This window comes from Neoarius graeffei, chromosome 9 (assembly GCF_027579695.1).
Source record: "Neoarius graeffei isolate fNeoGra1 chromosome 9, fNeoGra1.pri, whole genome shotgun sequence".
Taxonomy (NCBI): Eukaryota; Metazoa; Chordata; class Actinopteri; order Siluriformes; family Ariidae; genus Neoarius; species Neoarius graeffei.
The window spans coordinates 1,345,995-1,368,507 of record NC_083577.1 but is presented as its reverse complement, the minus strand read 5'-3'; the positions used below and the strand labels follow the sequence as shown (position 1 = coordinate 1,368,507).

The 22,513-nt window shown below is 41.4% G+C and overlaps 1 protein-coding gene across 2 annotated transcripts in view; it reads left to right on the top strand.

The window, feature by feature from the left end:
- The window catches only part of calcrla (calcitonin receptor-like a), a 129,798-nt gene that overhangs the window by 83,022 nt on the left and 24,263 nt on the right, over positions 1–22,513 (top strand). For both annotated transcript variants that reach the window (XM_060928933.1, XM_060928934.1), the window contains 8 exons: positions 4,069–4,152; positions 5,611–5,761; positions 11,022–11,135; positions 12,142–12,254; positions 19,259–19,350; positions 19,450–19,576; positions 21,196–21,349; positions 21,460–21,520. In XM_060928933.1, coding sequence (XP_060784916.1) covers positions 4,087–4,152; positions 5,611–5,761; positions 11,022–11,135; positions 12,142–12,254; positions 19,259–19,350; positions 19,450–19,576; positions 21,196–21,349; positions 21,460–21,520 — 878 coding nt within the window. In that variant the 5' untranslated portion in view covers positions 4,069–4,086. The remainder of the gene's footprint in view (positions 1–4,068; positions 4,153–5,610; positions 5,762–11,021; positions 11,136–12,141; positions 12,255–19,258; positions 19,351–19,449; positions 19,577–21,195; positions 21,350–21,459; positions 21,521–22,513) is intronic.

The window sequence follows — 22,513 nt, the reverse complement described above, 5'->3', positions numbered from 1 at the left end:
CGGCCTTGACCCTTACGCACAGAGATTCTTCCAGATTCTCTGAATCTTTTGATGATATTATGCACTGTAGATGATGATATGTTCAAACTCTTTGCAGTTTTACACTGTCAAACTCCTTTCTGATATTGCTCCACTATTTGTCGGTGCAGAATTAGGGGGATTGGTGATCCTCTTCCCATCTTTACTTCTGAGAGCCGCTGCCACTCCAAGATGCTCTTTTTATACCCAGTCATGTTAATGACCTATTGCCAATTGACCTAATGAGTTGCAATTTGCTCCTCCAGCTGTTCCTTTTTTGTACCTTTAACTTTTCCAGCCTCTTATTGCCCCTGTCCCAACTTTGAGATGTGTTGCTGTCATGAAATTTCAAATGAGCCAATATTTGCCATGAAATTTCAAAATGTCTCACTTTCGACATTTGATATGTTGTCTATGTTCTATTGTGAATACAATATCAGTTTTTGAGATTTGTAAATTATTGCATTCCATTTTTATTTACAATTTGTACTTTGTCCCAACTTTTTTGGAATTGGGGTTGTATAATGGGACGACTGCAGCAATTAAACACTTAATAACATCATTTGAAACAATCTGGCTGCAGACAGGGAGGCAGAGAATCCCCATGCATTTTCAACACTTTTCTTGACTTCATTCTTAGATGTATTCTCCATCGAATTAGTAAAGAGATATGTAATCCTGGAGTACTTTTAAAGTATAACATCCCATATACTTGTACCAACCAAAGCCAGCGTAAAGAACATCCTTGTAACGGAGAAACTCGACTTATTCAAGTTAGTTATGCAGATGACATCGTTCTCTTCTGTAAAAGTATATCTGAGTTGAACGAAATGCTTAAAGTATTCGATGAGGAGTTCACAAGATTTGGTTTAACCATTTCAACAGAAAAAAACAATGTGTTTCAATGTTCTTTCTGAAATCAAGGCATCCAGATCTCTTATTAAAATAAGAGACACATGTATTGAGAATGTAACCAGTTTCACCTATCTTGGACATACCATCTCCAATGTAGAACAACATTCAGCATTTACCATTCAACGCATCGTCTCAGCCCACAAGAAGTGGAACGAGATTAAGACAGTACTTACAGATCGTCGAGTTAAACTGCTGACACAAGTAAAAATTTTCAACTACTTGTGTTCGCAGTCGTCTTACCTACAGTATCCAAGCCTGTTTTCTTAATGAGGGTCAGCTGAAGAAACTGGAGACTACGTGGATGAATTTTCTTAGAAAACTTGAACGTAAAGGGTTTGAGCGTGTAAATGTACCAGTAAGATACAGTAGGAGTAGTTGTAGAGACGTACCTGCAACGGATGAAGAGGATGTGGACTGGCGTTATAGATATTCTAACAATGACATACTCTGCCTCACTCATTCTATGCCAATCCGTAACTTCTACCTATCTCAACACCTAAAGTATATAGCCCACATAACAAGACTACCAAATTCTGCATTACAAAAACGGATCCTGTTCCGCTGTAATAAAAAACCTTACAGCCGTGATATATGGAAAAGATATGAGGGCCTTACTGGACTATCCAAAATGCAAATCCAAAGGCAAATGCAGGACAAAAAGCAGTTCATGCCGATGTTGGAGTGACTCCTTGGCACCCAACCCGCTGAAGCAGTGGATGGGGAGATATGATGATGATGTAAGAGGAAGAAAAGAAGAGGGCTGTGAACTGATCCCTGGGGAACACCTTCAGCTAGAATTGCTTTGGCAGATTTGTTTTTGCTGATGGTAACAAAATGGTGCCTGTTAGTGAGAGAACCAGCCAAGAGCCAAGTGTAACACTTAAAGATTGGAAATAAGGATGCCTTAAAAATGTAACATTGTACTTGTTTACTATTTACTTGTCATCACTACAATATGCTATTTTGACCATCTGATGCCTCCACTCGAATTTATGCTGACGTACTCACTACACATATACACACGTCAGCAAACAGTATGATAAATTAATTTAAAATTAATTTCAGATTAATTTCAAAAGTCTCGTTTTGCTTAATTAATGTAACTTACTGTTGAAGTGTGGTTTTTGAAGTGTGGTTGAGCCAGATAACACATCACTGTGTTGTATTCTGGGCTGTTAAATCAAGAAAAACAAATATTTGTTAACAGGAATTTAAAAGCCTGCAGCAATGTCTTCTGATTTAGGAAACCAGTTCCATATTATTGTCGTCATCGTGGCTATCCCTTGAAAGCGAGGATGATGTTCTCCTAGTCGTTGGCCGCTCGGTCTCAGTGGGTTCTCAGGTGGCTGAGGAGCCCAGTCCTTGATTTACAGGATTTGTTGCGGATGCTACAGATAGTAGTGGTGGGAAGGCACAAGTGGTCCAGATTTTGCACACGTTCTTTCCTTTGCCTCCTCTTCTCCTTGATGTGGTTCGTCCTCTGGTTTTTGAAATTCTCGACTCTTTCTCTGATGGTTGCTCTCCAGGCACTATGGTTTCTGGCCTGGTCTTCCTGGTTGTTCCAGTCAATGCAGCAGTTTTTCAGGTTTTGTTTCAGCAGGTCCTTGTATCATTTCTTTTGTCCTCCTCTTTACCGCTTCCCTTCTCTGAGTTGGGAGTAGAAGACCTGTTTCGGAAGTCGGCTGTCATCCATTCTGATGATGTGGCCAGCCCACCGCAGCTGGCTTTGGATGATGATGGACTCGATGCTCGGGAGTTTAGCTTCAGCCAAGATGCTGATGTTAGTATGGTAGTTCTCCCAGCTGACGCAAAGGATGTTCCTCAAGCAGCGCAGGTGGAAATACTCAAGGGTCTTTAGGTGGTGGCGGTTGGTGGTCCAGGTTTCAGATCCATACAGAAGAATTGGGATGACAACAGTTCTGTAGACACGGATCTTTGTTTCATCTCGGAGTTCTCTGTTTTGTAAGCCATGAGAGCGCAGTGGCCGAAGGCTGTTCCAGCACATTGAAGTCAGTGTTGGATCTCGCATATTACTGTATTGTGTGGATAAATGAGGTACAAAGCAAGCGCGCATGCTTGCGGTATGTTTTGTTGAAGGCATTCATAATCTGAAGAACAGAGAAGAGTCATAACTTGGGAAACAAAGGGTCAGACTTTGCAAACATACTCAGAAACAACAGGATGTAAACAGACAAACAAATCAAGCAATAAGCCAATGACAGGTCAAGGGGCAAAGGCAGGACCAAAATAGACAAAAGCACATGGTGGTTTTTTGCCATGGGAACTACACAGTGAAGGATGAATATGTGATACGGTTATGTTGTTTGCTTTTTTGGGACATGCTCTAATGAAATTAAAAGTTATGCAGCAAGTTCATCGAGTGTACTATGAACTGAAAAAAATAATTAGGTGTTTGAAAATTTAGAGACAGTTAAGTATGTACATGTTCTTCAGCAGTCAAGGACATCAGTGCACTGCAGTAACAGTTTGGTGATGTATCAGTCCAGCTGTCATATCATGGCTGTTTCTTATTAGCAGAATGTCAAAATATTTTGCACAATCAGTTCCTGCTCTTCCAAATCATGACCTCTTGGTGAGCGGACCGATGTTGCATCTTCCCCACAGAGTCGAGAGCTCACACAGATGTTCACCTTCCTTGATTTAAAAGATTATTTAGTGACTTCAAATGCAAAGTCAAAGCTAGCCTGCTCTGTAATGCTAGCCGAGAAAGGCGACTTTGAGGTTTTTATATTTCTTTGAAGCAGTTATGTTAAACCAGTGAAGGACAATGGAGTCAGAGATCTTCTTTCCATTTTTGACCTTCACGTAGACACTTTGCATGTTGAAACTGAACAAGATGTGACATTTCTGGATACCAAGAACATCAGGTCGAAAGACTAGCCATGTTTGGATCTTTATATCGGCGTACTCTTTCATGATGCAAGTTGCAAATCTGAGTTTACTTGATGTGTATGTTTTATTTGAAGGCAGAACGCAGGTTGCTGATGTGTTGCACTGATAGACTGAGAAGGGATTACATTTCCACAGAAAGCAAAGTTCCTGCTCCCCTGGAGACACTACGCATGTTTGGTTATTGATTGCACAAACGGTTAATAAGATGCCACTTCTTTACAGATAAAGAGCAGACTGGAGATGCTGGAAAAGAAGATGGACTGGCGGTGGATGGTTCCTTTGTTTCTGTTCGGGATCATAGCAGAGGTAAGATGCTCGTATCAGGTAAACCCTGCATGAACCTAACTGGCTGTGCTGCATTGACAAACCAGAACCAGAACCTGATCCATTGAAATAACCACAGAAACTTGCTTTATATACACTGAGCCATAGTATAGTTACCACAGTAACTCATTCACTGCTCTGGCTGGATTTATAGGTAAAAGTTTGCTGCAGCTAGATACTCAATTTATACGTTTCTCTATTTGTATATAGAGACACGTGTTTGTTGTCTGTGTTGCTGTTTGTCAAGTTGTGTTGTTGAAATGTGTGTTGTTTGCATGTTATGTGTGATGGTGAGCCAAAGATAATTTTCCACCTTGGTGGACAATAAAGATTTATTCTATTCTATTCTATATGCTGTCTCCATAAATGCAATTAAAAATAATTCAAATCGCATAATGTGACCTCAGTATTAATTCACTCTGGCATTCAAAAATACTACTTCATCATGGAGGGATGAATTATTTTCACATGCTGATATTTCTTTGTTTTGCAAAGTATAATGATGTGTAAAAAAACCAAAACGTCTTTCCAAATTTCTCCTTTCAATCCTAAATTAATTCTCAGTGCAGACGGAAACGGCCTGATTTGCTGTCCATCCCGATGAAACACATTAACGCCAGTCCCTTATTAACTGATACAGTGGTGCAGCGTGTAATATCCTTACAGCTCCAGGGCCCTCAGTTGGATCCTGAGCTCCATTTACAGTCTGTGTGGAGTCACATGTTCTCCTATTGTCCACATGGGTTTCCTCTGGGTTCTCCGGTTTCCTGCAACCTCCCAAAAACATGCTGATAGGTGGACTGGTGACGCATCTCATCCAGGATGTATCCTGGGCGGCACGGTGGTGTAGTGGTTAGCACTGTCACCTCACAGCAAGAACGTTCTGGGTTTGAGCACAGCAGCTCGGGCCTTTCTGTGTGGAGTTTGCATGTCTGCGTGGGTTTCCTCTGGGTTCTCCGGTTTCCCCCATAGCTCAAAGACATGCAGTTAGGTTAACATGGGGTGGCCTTGGGCTGAAGGGCACCTAACCCAAGGCACCTAACCCCACCTGCTCCCCAGGCGCTGTAGCATAGCTGCCCACTGCTCTGGGTATGTGTGTATGCTCACTGCTGTGTGTGTGTGTGTGTGTGTGTGTGTGTGTGTGTGTGTGTGTGTATACATGCATGTGTTCACTGCTTCAGAGGACGAATTTCACTGTGCTTGAGTGTGCATATGACAAATAAAGTCTTCTTTTTGCCTCACTCCCAGCTCAGGATAGACTGACAGATTCACTAAAGCACTTATTAAAGATGGATGATTGATGATGCTTATTCTGAAGATTGGGTTCAGCAGTTCATGTGTATTTAAACATTTTTCATTCATGGCATATCAAAACACAATGGAACACCATTCAAGCTGAAATAAAAACAATCCTTTTTTGTGTGTGTTGAATATCTGTAGGTCGCTGTAACAGCGAGTCTGGAGGTGAACGACAGCCAGGAGGAGACCACTAGTAATGTATACGGTAATATGGGATCCACCAGACAGAAGATCATGACGGCGCAGTTCGAGTGCTATCAGAAGATCATGAAGGACAGCAGCAATGTCAAAGGTACAGCTACCAAAAAAAAAAAAAAAAAAGAAGTGCTGAATCAGCCTGTTGTGTCATTATGAAGCAGATCCTGATTGTTGATCGACCACGGAGAGATTTGTACTCAATGCTTCGTTTCACACTTTGCTGTTCTTTCTGTCTGAGGAATCTCAGCAGGAAAATTCACAACTTTAAACTGAATGGGGAAGCTTTAAAATTACTCCTACTACAGAGCTATTGAACTCTCAATTCTGATTGGTTGATTAACTTTATATAACTTACAGCACTGACAGTAGTATAATATATACAGCAGAGGATGTTACACAGCTGTGTGAAGATTTGAAGTTTATCTTCGAGTGGTGAACATATTCATGAGTGACTGAAGTGAACGAGTGAAAATATTTTCAACATGAGAAGATAAGCTTCGAATCTTTGTGCCACTGTGTAATGTTCTTTATATTATATGGACACATCCACAAAAAAACAAAAAACAAATGCAAGTTAATCGGAAGAATTTTAATTTTGAACCGGTTCACCATTTTGACAACGCGCGTCTAGTCAGCGGGAAAACACTGGGAGTGCCGTCATCAGAGTGAAATATCAGGAATTATTATCCATACAGGACACTTTTCAATGGAATAAAAACGTGTTCTATTCCCTTCTAGCGGGTTTCATTAATTTGGTTTGATAGCATGCAATATTGTTAGCATATCGCTTATCCTACGTGCATTACGTCACTCTACCCAGTGGAGAATGAACGTTGAATATGGTTTACGATATTGCACGGCTGTCAAGACAACATGACGTCACACGTCAGAGACGTAAAACTTCCACACTAGCAAGTGACTGTGATAATTTGTAAACAAACATGGCCGCCAGGTTTCCTTTGTTAAATACGGAAGATTTTGAGAGAATTTTGAAAGAGAAAGACGCGCTGAACACCCGAAAGGAATGTGTATATATAATAATAATAATAATAATAATAATAATAATAATAATAAATTGTCTGTTTTTTTTTTTTGCAGTCTATCAGATATATTCCATTCAGCAACTCGTCTTCGACTCGTTCAGTATCATGCTCGCTGAATGGAATATATCTGATGGACCATGAAAAAAAGCCAGACAATATTATTTAAATGTGTCCCTCAGATCTGTGATGGATTTCGTATGAAAAATGTGAGTTTTTCAACATGAGAAGATAAACGTCATATCTTCAAGCCAACATGTGATTTTCTTTTTATTATATCGACACATTCACAAACAAAAAGTTCCCAAATTTATCAAAACAATTCATTGATTTCCTCACGAGTGACAGATAGAGATTTATGTCCCGGTTTTGGTTCTCCATGTCCCGGATGGAGCTCGGATCAAAAAGTATGAATGGTGTATTTCACACTAAAACACTCACGTCTGTATAATATATTACAATATCTATAATAATTTCTATAACAACAGCTCATTCACAGTAATTTGAATGTACATCAGATTATCCACATACACGAAGCTGAATAATAAATAGCTTTAAGAACGCATCGTTACTTCGGAAATTGTTGATTTGAAGGAGATGTTTATTTAGCATTTGTGGAAGGCGTCTCTAGTGTCAGGACTTTGTCACAGTCAGAGAGAGCTGCATTTTTTTCATCTTCAAGAGAAAGTGCTGAAACAACTGTTTATAGTCACTATAATCCAAATGAAAACTGGACATTCAGCAACATTAAAAATGACTCCTGATAGTTAACACTGGGGTGGATTGTTTTCCTAGAACAGCATGGACCTGTGTGTTTTAATCAGGCTTGGAGTACTCGAGTCCGACTCGTGCCCTAATTTTAAGGACTTGTGACTTGAGCACTGATGACTCAGACTCGGACTCGGACTCGTGCATTAACTGCATTCGGACTTGTAAATTGGAGACGAGGACTCTGATTTTTTCTTTATTTTTTTGTAACATGCCATAATAATTTGTCATAAGATATTTATATCTACATTAATTTTTATACTAATTTTGTGTAAGAGAATGCACATTCACCGGTTCATACATCATGTTCAGGAACAAACTAACGTTAACGGTGCTAAAATGCCCGGAGAGACGCCCCAGGATTGTCCGCTTTGCTTATACAGACTTCTCGTGCAGTGGGAAAAAATACACTGCTGTGTGTTCCATATGTAGAAGAACTATCGAGGAGACGACGGGGACGACCTCGAACTTCAATCGTCATTTGGTAAGACTCCACCCAGAGAAGGAAGTGACGCACTGTGTTCATTACTCTGTTGATAGTGGGCGGGGCTTGCTGAGCGATGAAAAAGCTTTTTATCTGTAGCCTGTTAACTAAAATGAGGCAGTGGAGCAGGAACGTTAGTCCAGCACAGTAGCAGAGACGCTTTCACATAAAGGCAGCAACAGACACCATCACATGGTGCAGATGGAGTCTTGTTCTCAGACTCAACTTGGATCAATAGTGGACTCGACTCGAATTTTTCTTTAATGACTTGGACTTGAACAGTGGGGACTTGAGACTGGACTCAGACTTGAGGTTTAGTGACTCGACTACAACGCTGGTTTTAATCTTCACATAAAGTACTGTCTGTGCAAGCAAATCAGTTCGAGGTGAAAACTAGTGATGTCAAAGTTGGGAAGATGAAGACAACCATAGTAAGGCATTTGTTGCCATGGGAACAGCCAACACTTCCAGTCAACATGCATGAGTTTTGTAGTTTGACACCTGAGAACAACATTTGATGAATTCCCACCTCTGCGAAATCTCAACAAAGCTGGATGAATTCTGATTGCCTCAGGTCTGAATCAGATTTTTTTTTGTTGTTGAGACTGCAATGGAAATAATATAAAAGGAAAAAAAAAACTAATTTTTGCTTCTTTTACATGCATGATGAAAATATCATCCATGATTCTATTCAGGGCGGCACGGTGGTGTAGTGGTTAGCGCTGTCGCCTCACAGCAAGAAGGTTCTGGGTTCGAGCCCCGTGGCCGGCGAGGGCCTTTCTGTGTGGAGTTTGCATGTTCTCCCCGTGTCTGCGTGGGTTTCCTCCGGGTGCTCCGGTTTCCCCCACAGTCCAAAGACATGCAGGTTAGGTTAACTGGTGACTCTAAATTGACCGTAGGTGTGAATGTGAGTGTGAATGGTTGTCTGTGTCTATGTGTCAGCCCTGTGATGACCTGGCGACTTGTCCAGGGTGAACCCCGCCTTTCGCCTGTAGTCAGCTGGGATAGGCTCCAGCTTGCCTGCGACCCTGTAGAACAGGATAAAGCGGCTAGAGATAATGAGATGAGATGAGATGAGATTCTATTCAGGGCGGCACGGTGGTGTAGTGGTTAGCGCTGTCGCCTCACAGCAAGAAGGTCCGGGTTCGAGCCCCGTGGCCGGCGAGGGCCTTTCTGTGTGGAGTTTGCATGTTCTCCCCGTGTCCGCGTGGGTTTCCTCCGGGTGCTCCGGTTTCCCCCACAGTCCAAAGACATGCAGGTTAGGTTAACTGGTGACTCTAAATTGAGCGTAGGTGTGAATGTGAGTGTGAATGGTTGTCTGTGTCTATGTGTCAGCCCTGTGATGACCTGGCGACTTGTCCAGGGTGAACCCCGCCTTTCGCCTGTAGTCAGCTGGGATAGGATCCAGCTCGCCTGCGACCCTGTAGAAGGATAAAGCGGCTACAGATGAGATGAGATTCTATTCAGTGGTCAGGTGCCATATGGCAGAAATGTCACTGAGCATGAAGGAAGCAGTTCAACAAGATTCTCATATATATGCAAATGATGGCATTATTCAGTGTCGTCCTGTCTTATTAACACAAAGAGGACATGGTGAAATGAAAAGCCTCGGGACAAATGAATGCAGTGGAACATCACGCTGACTGACAGTACCAGAGTGAACTGCATAAACCTCGCTCAGACTCTTCAGAAATCATCAAGCATTCAGATGGAGTGATGATAAAAGGCATGAGTGGATGTGTGTGTTTTTATGTTCCTAAAGTGTTAGACCACCACAGCAAAATTTGTTCAAATGGCTACAGGATAATTACTGACATTTATCAAAAGCTCTTGCCATTGTTTCTAAATTTGCTTTTCAAATGTTCCTCCAAAGTGAGAGAGAGAGAGAGAGAGAGAGAGAGAGAGAATAGCCCTTAGGGCAGAGTCAATCCCTCCAGCAAAAATAGGGGAAAAAAAGGAGCGATCTCACCTCTTCAGATGTTGGTTTAAGTCCTACAATACATTCCTCAAAAAGGGCGTAGAAGAACAAATTAATCCATCAACGTGTAGTATTCAATTTATTCCGGACCATTAAAGACGCCGCCTTCCGCGTAGAATCATACATCATCCTCGCCGCCATATTGGATGGGGCAAACGAGATCACATGGGATTACCTTTCACAGGTGAGACTGGAAAAATACTTTTCATTGTATTTGATCATTATAATGTAATTTTACGAACAGACTGACTTTTTCTGACTTTGTGGCTAATATGAAGTCTCGCGCATAATAGTTTATGCGCATGCGTCCTTACTTCTTCTATTGTCCTGGTGTCTCCGATGGGATCGTCTTACAGCGCACCTAGAGGTGTGGCATGTGTATTGCATCGTTTTCAGCAAGCGTTGCCATATGTACCTGATATTTTACTGATCCGTTGCCCATGTGGACGCGATTTTTTTTTTTTTTTTTAAATCTCGTTGCCGTTGTCGTGTGGATGTAGCCTCAGTCATCCTGTAGGTGTTAGGGTCACTGGAGGCCGGGTGTGAATGGTGTTAGCAGCCTAGAGGGTTGTTAGGGTGATCTGTGGGTCATTGTCTGTCTCTCTCTCTCTGCCATCATGTGAGTCATTGAAGTCAGCTGAGTCTTGGTGTGGATGTGTATTCAGTTTTCTGGGAATTGTGCCAAGGACTGCATTGTAGGTGGCTGATAAGTGGTGTCTCAGACCACCTCCTCTGTTCAGTGATGGTCATTCCAGGTTGACGAAGGATTTTGTTCCAGGTTCAAGGATTTCAAGCTAGTCCAGTTGCCTTCTTTAGCACCTACGGATTACAATGACCTGAATGGCAGAGTATTCACAGACAAAAAAAATGCCAAAGTGGGTCAATCCAAAGCCCCCTCTCCTGAATACTAGCTTGAGAAACTTCAGGGTGTCAGACTTTAGTCTTTTCAGAGTCTTTCAAAGTCTTCTAGTGGATGGTTAGCTTTAGAGAGAAACTCTGAACAGCCACTTTGATCCAAACTATGGAGAAACATTCTTATCACATAGCTGATGTGCTGTTTGTGTTTTTGTGTTTACATTAACAGCTGGACTGATGTGTAACCGAACGTGGGATGGGTGGCTGTGTTGGGACGACACAGACGCTGGCGTATCTGCTCACCAGAACTGTCCTGACCACTTTCAGGACTTTGACCCGGCAGGTAAATATTTAATATGTAAACTTGCATTCAGCATTTTTTAAACGGCCTGTGTGCATGGTTTTGGTTAAATGTTAATCAAAAATGATGCTTTAGAGCCTTTTGTACTCTTGGTGCTGTATATGTTTTTCCTTGCCAAGTTAACAACTGTACACCTCCTCATTCATGCAAACATCCAATCAGCCAATCATGTAGCAGTAGAGTAACGCATCAAATCATTGAAATACTGATCAAGAGCTTCACTTGAAATATCAGAATGGGGGAAAAATCTACCCGTGATCTCAGTAACTTTGACCATGGTATGGCTGTTGGTTCCAAAAGGGCTGGTTTGAGTATTTCAGTTGAGTATTTGCTGATTTCCTGGGATTTTCACACACAACAATCTCTAGAGTTTACATAGAATGGTACAAAAAAAAACCATCCAGTGAGCAACAGTTACTGTGGGTATAAAGGCCTTCTTGATGAAAGAGGTCAAAAGAAGAAGGCTGGACCGGTTCAAGCTGACAGGAAGTCTACAGTAGCTCAAATAACCACTCTTTACACCCATGGCGAGCAGAAGCATCTCAAAACACACCAAACATTGAGGTGAATGTGCTACAACAGCAGCGGACCACATCAGGTTCCACTCCTACCAGTCAAGAACAACAACAACCTAACACTATAGCAGGGCAGGTGACTACTGGGAAAATATTGTCAAAACATATGAACATTAACAGAAGCTCTTGATCTGTATCTGCATGGTTTGCTGCATTGTGCTGCTGCATGATTGGCTGATTGGATAATTGTGTGAATGAGCACATCTGTAGGTGTTCCTTAATAAATCTTTGAACATTTCCTTTGCTTCCACATACAGTGATAGTGATAGGTGTTTAAGTTAAAGACTGAGTTGTAAAAGAAACAAACAGCACAGTGGATGTTAATCACGCTCTATGCGCTGTACCAGCTCACAGTGTTGAGGAGGAGAACTTTGTAGAGCTTTGACTTTTGTATTGTGAAATGTTTTTAACAGAAACAGTCACTAAGGTGTGCATGGATAACGGCCAGTGGTTTAGGCATCCAGACAGCAACAGGACATGGACCAATTTCACCAGATGTAATGCACACAGTAAAGAAAGCAGAATGGTACGTCATGAACTTCTGACTGACAGCGATAGGTGTGATTCATGTTGAAGTGACTGTGGCTATCAGTATGTTCCCTCAATTCTATTCTCAATTCCATCTTTTCTTCACTCCTTAAATCATTAGCACTAAAAGCAAACAAGAAGGAGCAATTAAATAAATGAGAAAAGTGTCTGTAAGGAGATTTGACACGAGCTGCTTCCGGTAAAATCGCATGCTCTGATTGGTTTCTTGGTGGGCTGTATTCTCCCATAATGCCCGTGGGCGATTACAAACTTTCTTTCCAAGGCTCCGGCTTTCAATGTTGCAAAAAAACAAAACGACAAAAAAAGATTAATTGGAAATCCATTTTGTTGAAAAATAAACCAATATAGATTATATTTTTATCTTTCTCAGAATATTTGTCTTGTATTACTTGAGTGGAGAAATAAATTCAGTTTTGAAATCGCTAGCCGTTTATTCTGCATGCGTGACTCAACTACAGTCATGTGAAAAAGAAAGTACACCCTCTTCCAGTTACATGGTTTTACCAATCAAGACATAAAGAATCCTCTGATCCCTACCAGGTCCTAAAATTATGCAAATCTGACCTTAGGTGTAAAGCAACACACAGCAGATTCCACCGTGTCATTATTTATTTAACAAAAATTAAGTAAACATGCAGAATCTATGTGTGAAAAAGTAAGTACACCCCATGATTCAATAGCTTGTAGAACCACCTTTTGCAGTAACAACTTGAAGCAATCGTTTTCTGTATGATTTTATCAGTCTCTCACATCATTGTGGAGGAATTCTGGCCCACTCTTCTTTACAACATTCCTTCAGTTCATTCATGCTTAATGGCATTTGTTTATGCACAGCGGTCCCGCCAGAGCATTTCAGTTGTGTTGAGGTCTGGACTTTGACTTGGCCATTCCAACACCTTGATTCTTTTCTTTTCAGCCATTCTGCTGTAGATTTGCTGGTGTGCTTGGGATCATTGTCCTGTTGTATGACCCAATTGAAGCTAAGCTTTAGCTGTTGGACAGATGGCCTCACATTTGCCTCCAGAATACTTTGGTATACAGAGGAGTTCATGGTTGACTCAATGACTGCAAGGTGCCCAGGCCCTGTGGCTGCAAAACAAGCCCAAATCATCACCCCTCCACCACCGTGCTTGATGGTTGGTATGAGGTGCTTGTGCTGATATGCTGTGTTTGGTTTTCGCCAAACATGCCGCTGTGCATTATGGCCAAACATTTACACTTTGGTCTCATCTGTCTAAGGCTACGTTTACATTAGACCGTATCTGTCTCGTTTTCTTCGCGGATGCACTGTCCGTTTACATTAAACCGCCTGGAAACGCCGGGAAACGGGAATCCGCCAGGGTCCACGTATTCAATCTAGATCGTGTCTGGTCCGGTGCTGTGTAAATATTGAGAATACGCGGATATGCTGTGCTGAGCTCTAGCTGGCGTCGTCATTGGACAACGTCACTGTGACATCTACCTTCCTGATTTGCTGGCGTTGGTCGTGTGACGCGACTGCTGAAAAACGGCGTGGACTTCCGCCTTGTATCACCTTTCATTAAAGAGTATAAAAGTATGAAAATACTGCAAATACTGATGCAAATACTGCCCATTGTGTAGTTATGATGGTCTTTAGGCTTGCCATCCTTCCACTTGCAAGTGGTAAGTGATCTGCGCTGGGATCACACACACAGCGGCTCAGTCCCGAATCACTGCTCGTGCGCTTCACTCGCGTGCTCTGTGAGCTGCGCAGGGCCGGAGTGCGCACCCTCCAGAGGGCACTCGCTGTTCAGGGCGGAGTGATTTGGAGCGCAGGATGCCTGCGGAGCCGAGCGTATCCGTGTATTGGCGTTGCTGTGTGCACGCAAATCGTGTATTGGTGTTGCTGTGTGCACACTAATAGTTTTAAAAACGTTAATCTGATGATCCGCTGATACGGTCTAATGTAAACATGGGCTATAGGACATTGTTCCAGAAGGCTTGTGGCTTGTTCAGATGCATCTTTGCAAAATGAAGCCATGCTACCATGTTCTTTTTAGATAGAAGAGGCTTTCTTCTGGCAACCCTTCCAAACAGGCCATACTCACGCAGTCTTTTTCTAATTGTACTGTCATGAACTTTAACATTTAACATGCTAACTGTGGCCTGTAGAGTCCTAGATGTAGTTCTTGGGTTTTTTGCAATTTCTCTGAGGATTGCACGGTCTGACCTTGGAGTAAATTTGCTGGGACGTCCACTCCTGGGAAGATTGGTGACTGTCTTCAATGTTTTCCACTTCTGAATAATCTTTCTCACAGTAGAATGATGGATTTCAAATTGTTTGGAAATGGCCTTATAACCCGTCCCAGACTGATGTGCAGCAACAGTTGCTTCTCTCAGGCCCTGTCCACACGGCAACGGATTCAGGTGAATCTGATAAAATTGTTTATCGTTTCGGCCTGGCGTCCACACGGCACCGGCGTTTTGGGTGCCCCAAAACAAAATCTTTTGAGAACGGGTTCCAGAGTGGAAAAATCTGGCAACGGCGCCGTTGCGAAGTCGTCTGGATGAGTAGAACGGATTTGTTTACGATGACGTCACAACCACGTGACTGTCAGTGCTTCACGCCGGGTAGAAGTGTAACGAACCCGATGCGAGTTGTCAACAAATTCTATAACTTGGTTCATGAAACGCGCTTACAAAATATTTTCACTGTGAATATTTATTGTGTAATGGTGCAAAGTGAGAGAGAGAGAGAGAGAGAGAGAGAAAATAGTCCTTAGGGCAGAGTCTTTAGTCCAAACACTGCGGAAGCAGTACCAAACCGCACACCGCCCGTGCGCTTTCCAAAAACAAAAACAATCCCGCCAGCAAAAATAGGAAAAAAAAAAAAGGCACGATCTCACCTCTTCAGATGTTGGTTTAAGTCCGACAATACATTCCTCAAAAAGGGCGTAGAAGAACAAAGTAATCCATCAACGTGTAGCATTCAATTTATTCCGGACCATTAAAGAATTCTGGAGGATCTCAGAATGTTGGCGTACCGGCTTCCATCTACCCCCATTCATTCCTCTCTCTCTCCATCTACCCCCATTCATTCCTCTCTCTCTCCATCTACCCCCATTCATTCCCCTCTCTCTCCATCTACCCCCATTCATTCCTCTCTCTCTCTCCATCTACCCCCATTCATTCCCCTCTCTCTCCATCTACCCCCATTCATTCCTCTCTCTCTCCATCTACCCCCATTCATTCCTCTCTCTCTCCATCTACCCCCATTCATTCCCCTCTCTCTCCATCTACCCCCATTCATTCCTCTTTCTCTCCATCTACCCCCATTCATTCCTCCCTCTCTCTCCATCTACCCCCATTCATTCCTCCCTCTCTCTCCATCTACCCCCATTCATTCCTACGGTATTTCCGCGTCTCCATTCAAAAAACGAGCACGTGATTTAAAGGGACTATAGCCATAGGACAGGGAGTGAGAAGGTGTGTGCGTGTGACAGTGACAGGGAAGAAGCTAGGCTCATGCTCGCCCTGAAGTTCTCTTAAAGTGAAGGCAGAAGAACGTTCAGTGCCTGGCCAGGCTTTCTATGTATTAATTTACATAGACGTTTTAATATGAAATATAAATAAGTGTCTTAGACAATAGATACTATTTTACGCTACTGATTAATAATCAAAACTTTATGTGGCTGATGCTACAGAAGAAGGGGTTTATGTGCATGCGTCTACTTCTTCTATTGTTCTGGTGTCTCCGATGGGACCGTCTTACAGCGCACGTAGAGGTGTGGCATGTGTATTGCATCATTTTCAGCAAGCGTTGCGTTGCCATATGAACCTGAAATTTTACTGATCCGTTGCCCATGTGGACGCGATATAAAAAAAAAAAAATCTCGTTGCCATTGTCGTGTGGATGTAGCCTAAGATCATTGCTGATGTCTTTCCTCCTTGGTATTGTGTTAAAGGACCCATGGCATGGTGGTTTGTTGATGCTTTAAACGGGCTCGTGGAGGTTTCCGGATGTTATATCCGCAGCCTTTCTCGAAATGAACCCTCGGCACGTAGATATAGCCTCCTGGGAGAAAGCCCCATTTCAGCCCTTTTCCCAGTGCGTCGTTTTGCTAATGAGAAGCATGGAGGCGGGGAAGGGTAGAGGGTGGGGGCGGGCCATGGGGGGAGGGGCTTGACCAAGCTGCGGGCATGCTACCTGTGTGTGAACAGTAGCAATGGCAGGTCAAGCAACAGTCCAAGCTTTCGCTTTTGACCCGGAGTCTGACCCTGGTTTTGTAGCGCAGAGTACCTGGCTAACTACAGGAAGCGGTTAGCTGCACAGCTAATGTAGCCATTGCAAGGCTAACGTGGCACCGATTTTAAAACACGGCAAAACGACTTAACAGTTATACACTTACTTGTTCGGTGTTTGTGGCCGATGCGGCAGGGATGCTTGGTACGGACCCAGGCTTCAGTGACAGTTGATGTGCAAAACCTGCCCTGTACTGTCCCAAGTTGTGGAAACATTCATCAGGAAAATGCTTCTGACAAACATACACCGTCTTAGGTAGACTCGACGGCGTATTATTGGAGTAAATAAAATTAAGCCACTGCGTCTTCAGGGGCTCTCCCGTCGGCAGTAAAAACAGACTCCTTTCTGTGTTGTCACATCCATGTACAGCGCAATTTCCATGTTTCGCTCGCTTAGGTGATGCCATGTTGTTGTGTCCTCTATGGTCTCCTCACTACAAAATTGAAGTGACGTATCTATGGTGGTAACTTTTGAGCTGGGCGGGCAATCCATACAGTGGGTGGGAATCCAGAGGGGGGGCGTGGGGATCATCTCCCTTGCTGACGTAGTAAAGGGAAGAGCCTATCAACGCGCCATTTTGACGCGCCATTCTCAAATGTTGACAAAGGGTGGGCATAGTTTGGTTTACACATTATGACATTTCTAGCCACTGGGGTGACTTAAGAAGGTCAGAGGAACTCATTTTAACGTTAAAAAACCTCAGAAAGTGAAAATTTCATGCCATGGGACCTTTAACATACACCTGAGTGCACCAGACCAGCAAAATGCCAAAACTTCTGCTTTTTAAGAGGTGGCCACACTGGCTGATGATCAATTAATCAAATTCATTTGATCAGCAACACCTGGCTGCTAATTGCCTTCATAATTTCTATGGAAGAAGTAAGGGTGTACTTAATTTTTCCACACACTGCTACTGCATTTTTGGCTTACTTTGTGTTAAATAAATAATGAGAGGGTGAATATGTCATGTGTTATTGGTCATCTGAGGTTGTATTTGCCTAATTTTAAGAGCTGGTAAGAACCAGATGATTTTTTATTATGTCCTGACACTTAAAACCTAGACTTGAAAGAGGGTGTACTTTCTTTTTCACACAACTGTATGTTACAAATATGACATGACTTAAAGCAGCATCATGCCTCGTTATAATGACCATCTATTTTAATCTTAGAAATAAAAAAGCCATATAATAAACTCCTTATTAGCCTCGCTCGCTCGGTCTTTACAGGAAAATATCAGACCGAGGTCTTTTTGGACGGACCGAGCTCAGTCTGTACTGTCAAGACCTCGGTCTGATATTTTCCTCTAAAGACCTTGTGCTCAGTTAATAAGTAGCTATTAATGGAAATAGTTTCCAGTGTTAGTGCTTTGTATCCATCAGGGGTAAAGCTGTACGCTTTCTGACTTAAAATCGTCAGGACTTTATTAATTTTAAGACAAAAGTGATGGAAAGACTGTTGTAGCTGTTATAAGTGATAATAGGAACCTGTTTCACAGACACAACGCAACATTAAATGTAAACTATAAATGGATAAAAAGTATAATGCATTGATCTTCATGGTCAAAGGCATGGAGGATGGGAATGAAAGGCTGGTTCTTTTTTAATTAAACAGAAACCAAAAAGAAAACCTCTGGCTGGCATGTGGAAGAGGAACAGAAACGTATAAATCAGCTGCTGTAACCTGCACACAGATGTAGACACTCGTTCATTACCTGCTCGTTCTCCGTGACTCTTCCTTCCATTCACAGCCAGCGCTTAGCCACGCCCCCACTGGCACAGATAATTTGTTCTTTACGTTAAAAAAATAAAATTGGCAAATTGCTGTGGTATAAAAGCACAACATCATAAAACACCTTGGGGAGGTTATTATTTTTATTAATAATTTGTATTGTATTATTATTTTAATTGTATTGCTGCATCATCTGTGTTTTTTACTTTGTTGTTGATTCTGTGTCATGCTTCTGTGCCTTTTAACTAGTTCTACTTTGACTTTTACTTACAATTTTTACACTCTTTGTAAAGTGTCCTTGGGTATCTTGAAAGGCGCTCCAAATAAAATTTATTATTATTATTATAATTATTATTATTAAAATAGCATCACTTTGTCTCAAAATGCATCACACTACATCATTTTTCTTTTCTTTTACATTATTTTTCTATAATAGCACAACGTCATGTGTTTTATACTTTACTGACTAAACATATTTTTTATTTATATGTTTTGTACACCGTTTCTAGTTAAACCCACTGGTTTTCCATTTAAAGAATCTCAGGTCAATTCCTTCACTACTGAGAGTTTATAAAAGCCCTTTGCCATAACTATTTGGAACAAATCCCTGACAAATGGCTCTCCTGACTCCAGAAAGGATAACACGACAACTACAGAGATTAAAAAAAGATTTATAACAAATAGCTGAGGTTGCTTAATGAAGTGGTGTTTCAGCACTGAAAATATGGATTACTATTTCACGGCTGCGCAGCAGGGAACAGAGCTCACGTTCTAAAGAAACTGATACCAATAAACAAAAGAGTCAATAAAGCTTCTGCTCCACACAACACCCAAAACAACAACAACAACAACAACCACCTGCAAAAATATCATAAATTATGCTTACAGTAACAGTTATATGAGAATGTTTACAGGAAAGCAGACAGACCACACAGGAAACCGTTTATAATGTGACTAAACATTCATCCATTTTCACTCGTCTTTTTCAGACTGCCATAAACCTGCTCTACTTAGCCCTGATAGGACACGGGCTGTCTCTGATCTCCTTGTTTATTTCACTTGGGATATTTTTCCACTTTAAGTAAGTGTGTAAAAGCGGTGCTGTGATACAGTGAAGATGTTCTCCTCATGTTCTCTGCGTCTGTAGTGTCCTGATTTTTTTTTCCTTTTTCCCTGGCAGGAGTTTGAGCTGCCAGAGAATCACCCTGCACAAAAACCTCTTCTTTTCCTTCATCTTGAACTCCATCATCACCATCATCTGGTTAACAGCTGTGGCCAGTAACCAGGAACTAGTGCAGAGAAATCCGGTGAGCGTGGCATCAGGAACGGTGCAGTTTGTCCTGATCTGTGACTGAAATCAGTTTTTCTGTTCTAAGGAAAAATCTGAATTTATAATTAGATTTGATCGGATCTATGGCGAACAAATGTGATCCGTATTTATCTGATTTTGATCTGATTGGTGGCACGAAATTGGAAGAGTGTATCATCAAATGATTGGATTTATACAAATGGATTTGATCTGATTTGTGTAGCAGGATTTGATCAAGCTTTGATTTGTTTGACTCTGATCTAATCAGCGAGGCTGTATTTTTGGTCTGATCTGGTTGCCCAGATTTGATCTGTATTTCATCAGTGTGAACAAATCTAATACGATTCAAAGGTTTTTTCTTTATCTAAAGTTGAATTTGATTTGTGTAACTCATTCTCATTTGAATCCAATCTGAATTTTATTTTGTTTTGCAACTGAATCTGATTTACTCAGATTTGGTCTCCATCTGGGGGAATAAATTTGTTGTGAATGTGAATTAAATCTGTGTGAAGAAATCTGAACATTAAATAGTTCACATTTGACCTGATTAAAGCAACCGATGTTTACATGATTTTTTTTTTTTTTTTATGAGAATTTTTTTTCTAAATTTGATTCGATTTTGTGACTGAATCTGATCTGGTCTAGTTTTGATCAAAATTTGTCCTGAGTTGCCAGATTTGATCTGGGTCAAAAATCTAATCATTATATGGTTCAAATTTTTACCTGATTTTAGCAACTGGGTTTTATCTGAATCCGTTTCTCTCTCTCTATCTTTTTTAACCTGAATGTGATTTGATTTCTAAAGCTGAATTTGATCTGAAATCTTAATGTGAATTCTTAATAGTCCTTGATCAAAATTTGCAGCTAATGACCATAGATTTTGGTAGAGAAAGATGGCCTAACGTCCTTCTCTCAATCTGTGGATATCACATACACTCTCAGAAAATAAAGTACATTATTGTACTTTTAGGGGTACAACGGCTTGTCACCGTGGCAGAAATCTCTGTTATTTATTTGTACCTTTTATATACTGCTTTGGAAGATATATTTACCTTTTTGGCCCTAAAAAGGTGCAAATAGTTACCTTGAGGTCCAATAATGAGCCCTAGGGGGTACGTGAGTGTAGTCTGTACCTTGGGGGACAGAAATGGACTCCTACTTTACCCCCGTTTCTGACAGTGCAGTATAACTTATGCTACAGGCTACTGTCTCGTAAATTTTTAGAATGTCTGCGTATACACCTTATTTTGTGTAAATGTATTCGATTTCATTCTGATTATTTGCTGTGAACAATATATCCGCAAACTGAGTATTGTTCAACTAGCCCAATCTGGCAACCCTGGTACTGTTCACTGCATGGGCCTCGATTATGTGGTCCACATATTTCCTGAATGAGTTTGGATGAGATCTGATTTGATTAAAATGTTTCATTTGATCTGATAACATCACATTTTGATCTAAACTGTGCAACACAAAATGAAACGGAATCATTTCGAATGATTATGCAGCCTGAATTTGATTCAGTCTGTGTGATCTAAGTTTGATCTGGATTTAATATCATCTGCCTAATTTAATTTGTTAACAGTGCTTTCTTTATTTGAAATCTCTCCCCTTCAGACCAGCTGTAAAGTTTCTCAGTTTTTCCATCTCTACCTGTTCGGGTGTAACTACTTCTGGATGCTGTGTGAGGGAATTTACCTCCACACGCTCATCGTCGTGGCTGTGTTTGCCCAAAAACAGCATTTAATGTGGTACTATCTTCTCGGATGGGGTGAGTTCTCAGAACCTAGAAGCTTAAAACCATATCTAGTCTGGTGTTCTGTTATGAACCTTTATTAATCCTTAGAAAATGGTATTGCCATTTATTTATTTATGTTTCAGGCTTCCCACTGTTACCTACTATAATACACACCATAGCCAGAAGTTATTATTATGATGACAAGTAAGTATTCTTAATTAAATCACACTGTATACACTATTTAAGCTATGAATACTGACCTAGGATCAGTTTGATTTTCATATACAGCTAGTCAGTTATATATCAGAGAGAAATGATCTCAGATCAGCACTTCCTACATTCTGTAATTTACAGCATTTGAAAACAAAATAATCTCTACTGTTTATAGATCAGTGTTCCTCTGAATTTAATAAAAAAAAAATTCCTGAAATTCAAAGCAAGTACAATGAACTCCAGAAGTATTGGCACCCATCATGAAAATGAACAGACATTAATATGTAAAGTGAACAGCTCATACACTCCCGGCCACTTTAATACGAACGTGTTGTTGATTCTAAGATCCCTGTTCTCGGCTGCAGGAGTGGAACCCAATGTGTTCTTCTGCTGTTTCATGCTGAGATGCTTTTCTGCTCACCACGGTTGTAAAGAGTGATTATATGAGTTACTATATCCTTCCTGGCAGTTCAAACTGCTCAATCTGTCCATTTCCCTCTGACCCTCTCTTATCAACACGGCGTTTGTTTCCACCCACAGAACTGTCGCTCACTCACTCAGTGTTTTTTGTTTTCTGCACCATTCTGTGTAAACTCTAGAGACTGTTGTGTGTGAAAACCCCAGGAGATCAGCAGCTTCTGAAATACTCAAACCAGTCCATCTGGATCAAACCAACACCCATACCACAGTGAGAGAAAGAAAGTCAAACTTCACTGTGAGATCACAGTGTTTCCTATTCTGATGTTTGAACATCATGAACGTTAACTGAAGCTCTTGATTTGTATCTGTGGGATTTGATGCATCGTGCTGCTGTCGAGGGATCAGCTGATTAGAGCAGCCTTTCTCAACTGGGGTGCCGTCTGGCTTCATTAGGGGTGCCGTCAAAAAATTATATATTCTAAAGATTTTTTTTTGGGGGGGGACTCTTTTCACCTCCATTGGACAGGACAGTGCAGAGACAGGAAACGAGCGGGAGAGAGAGAC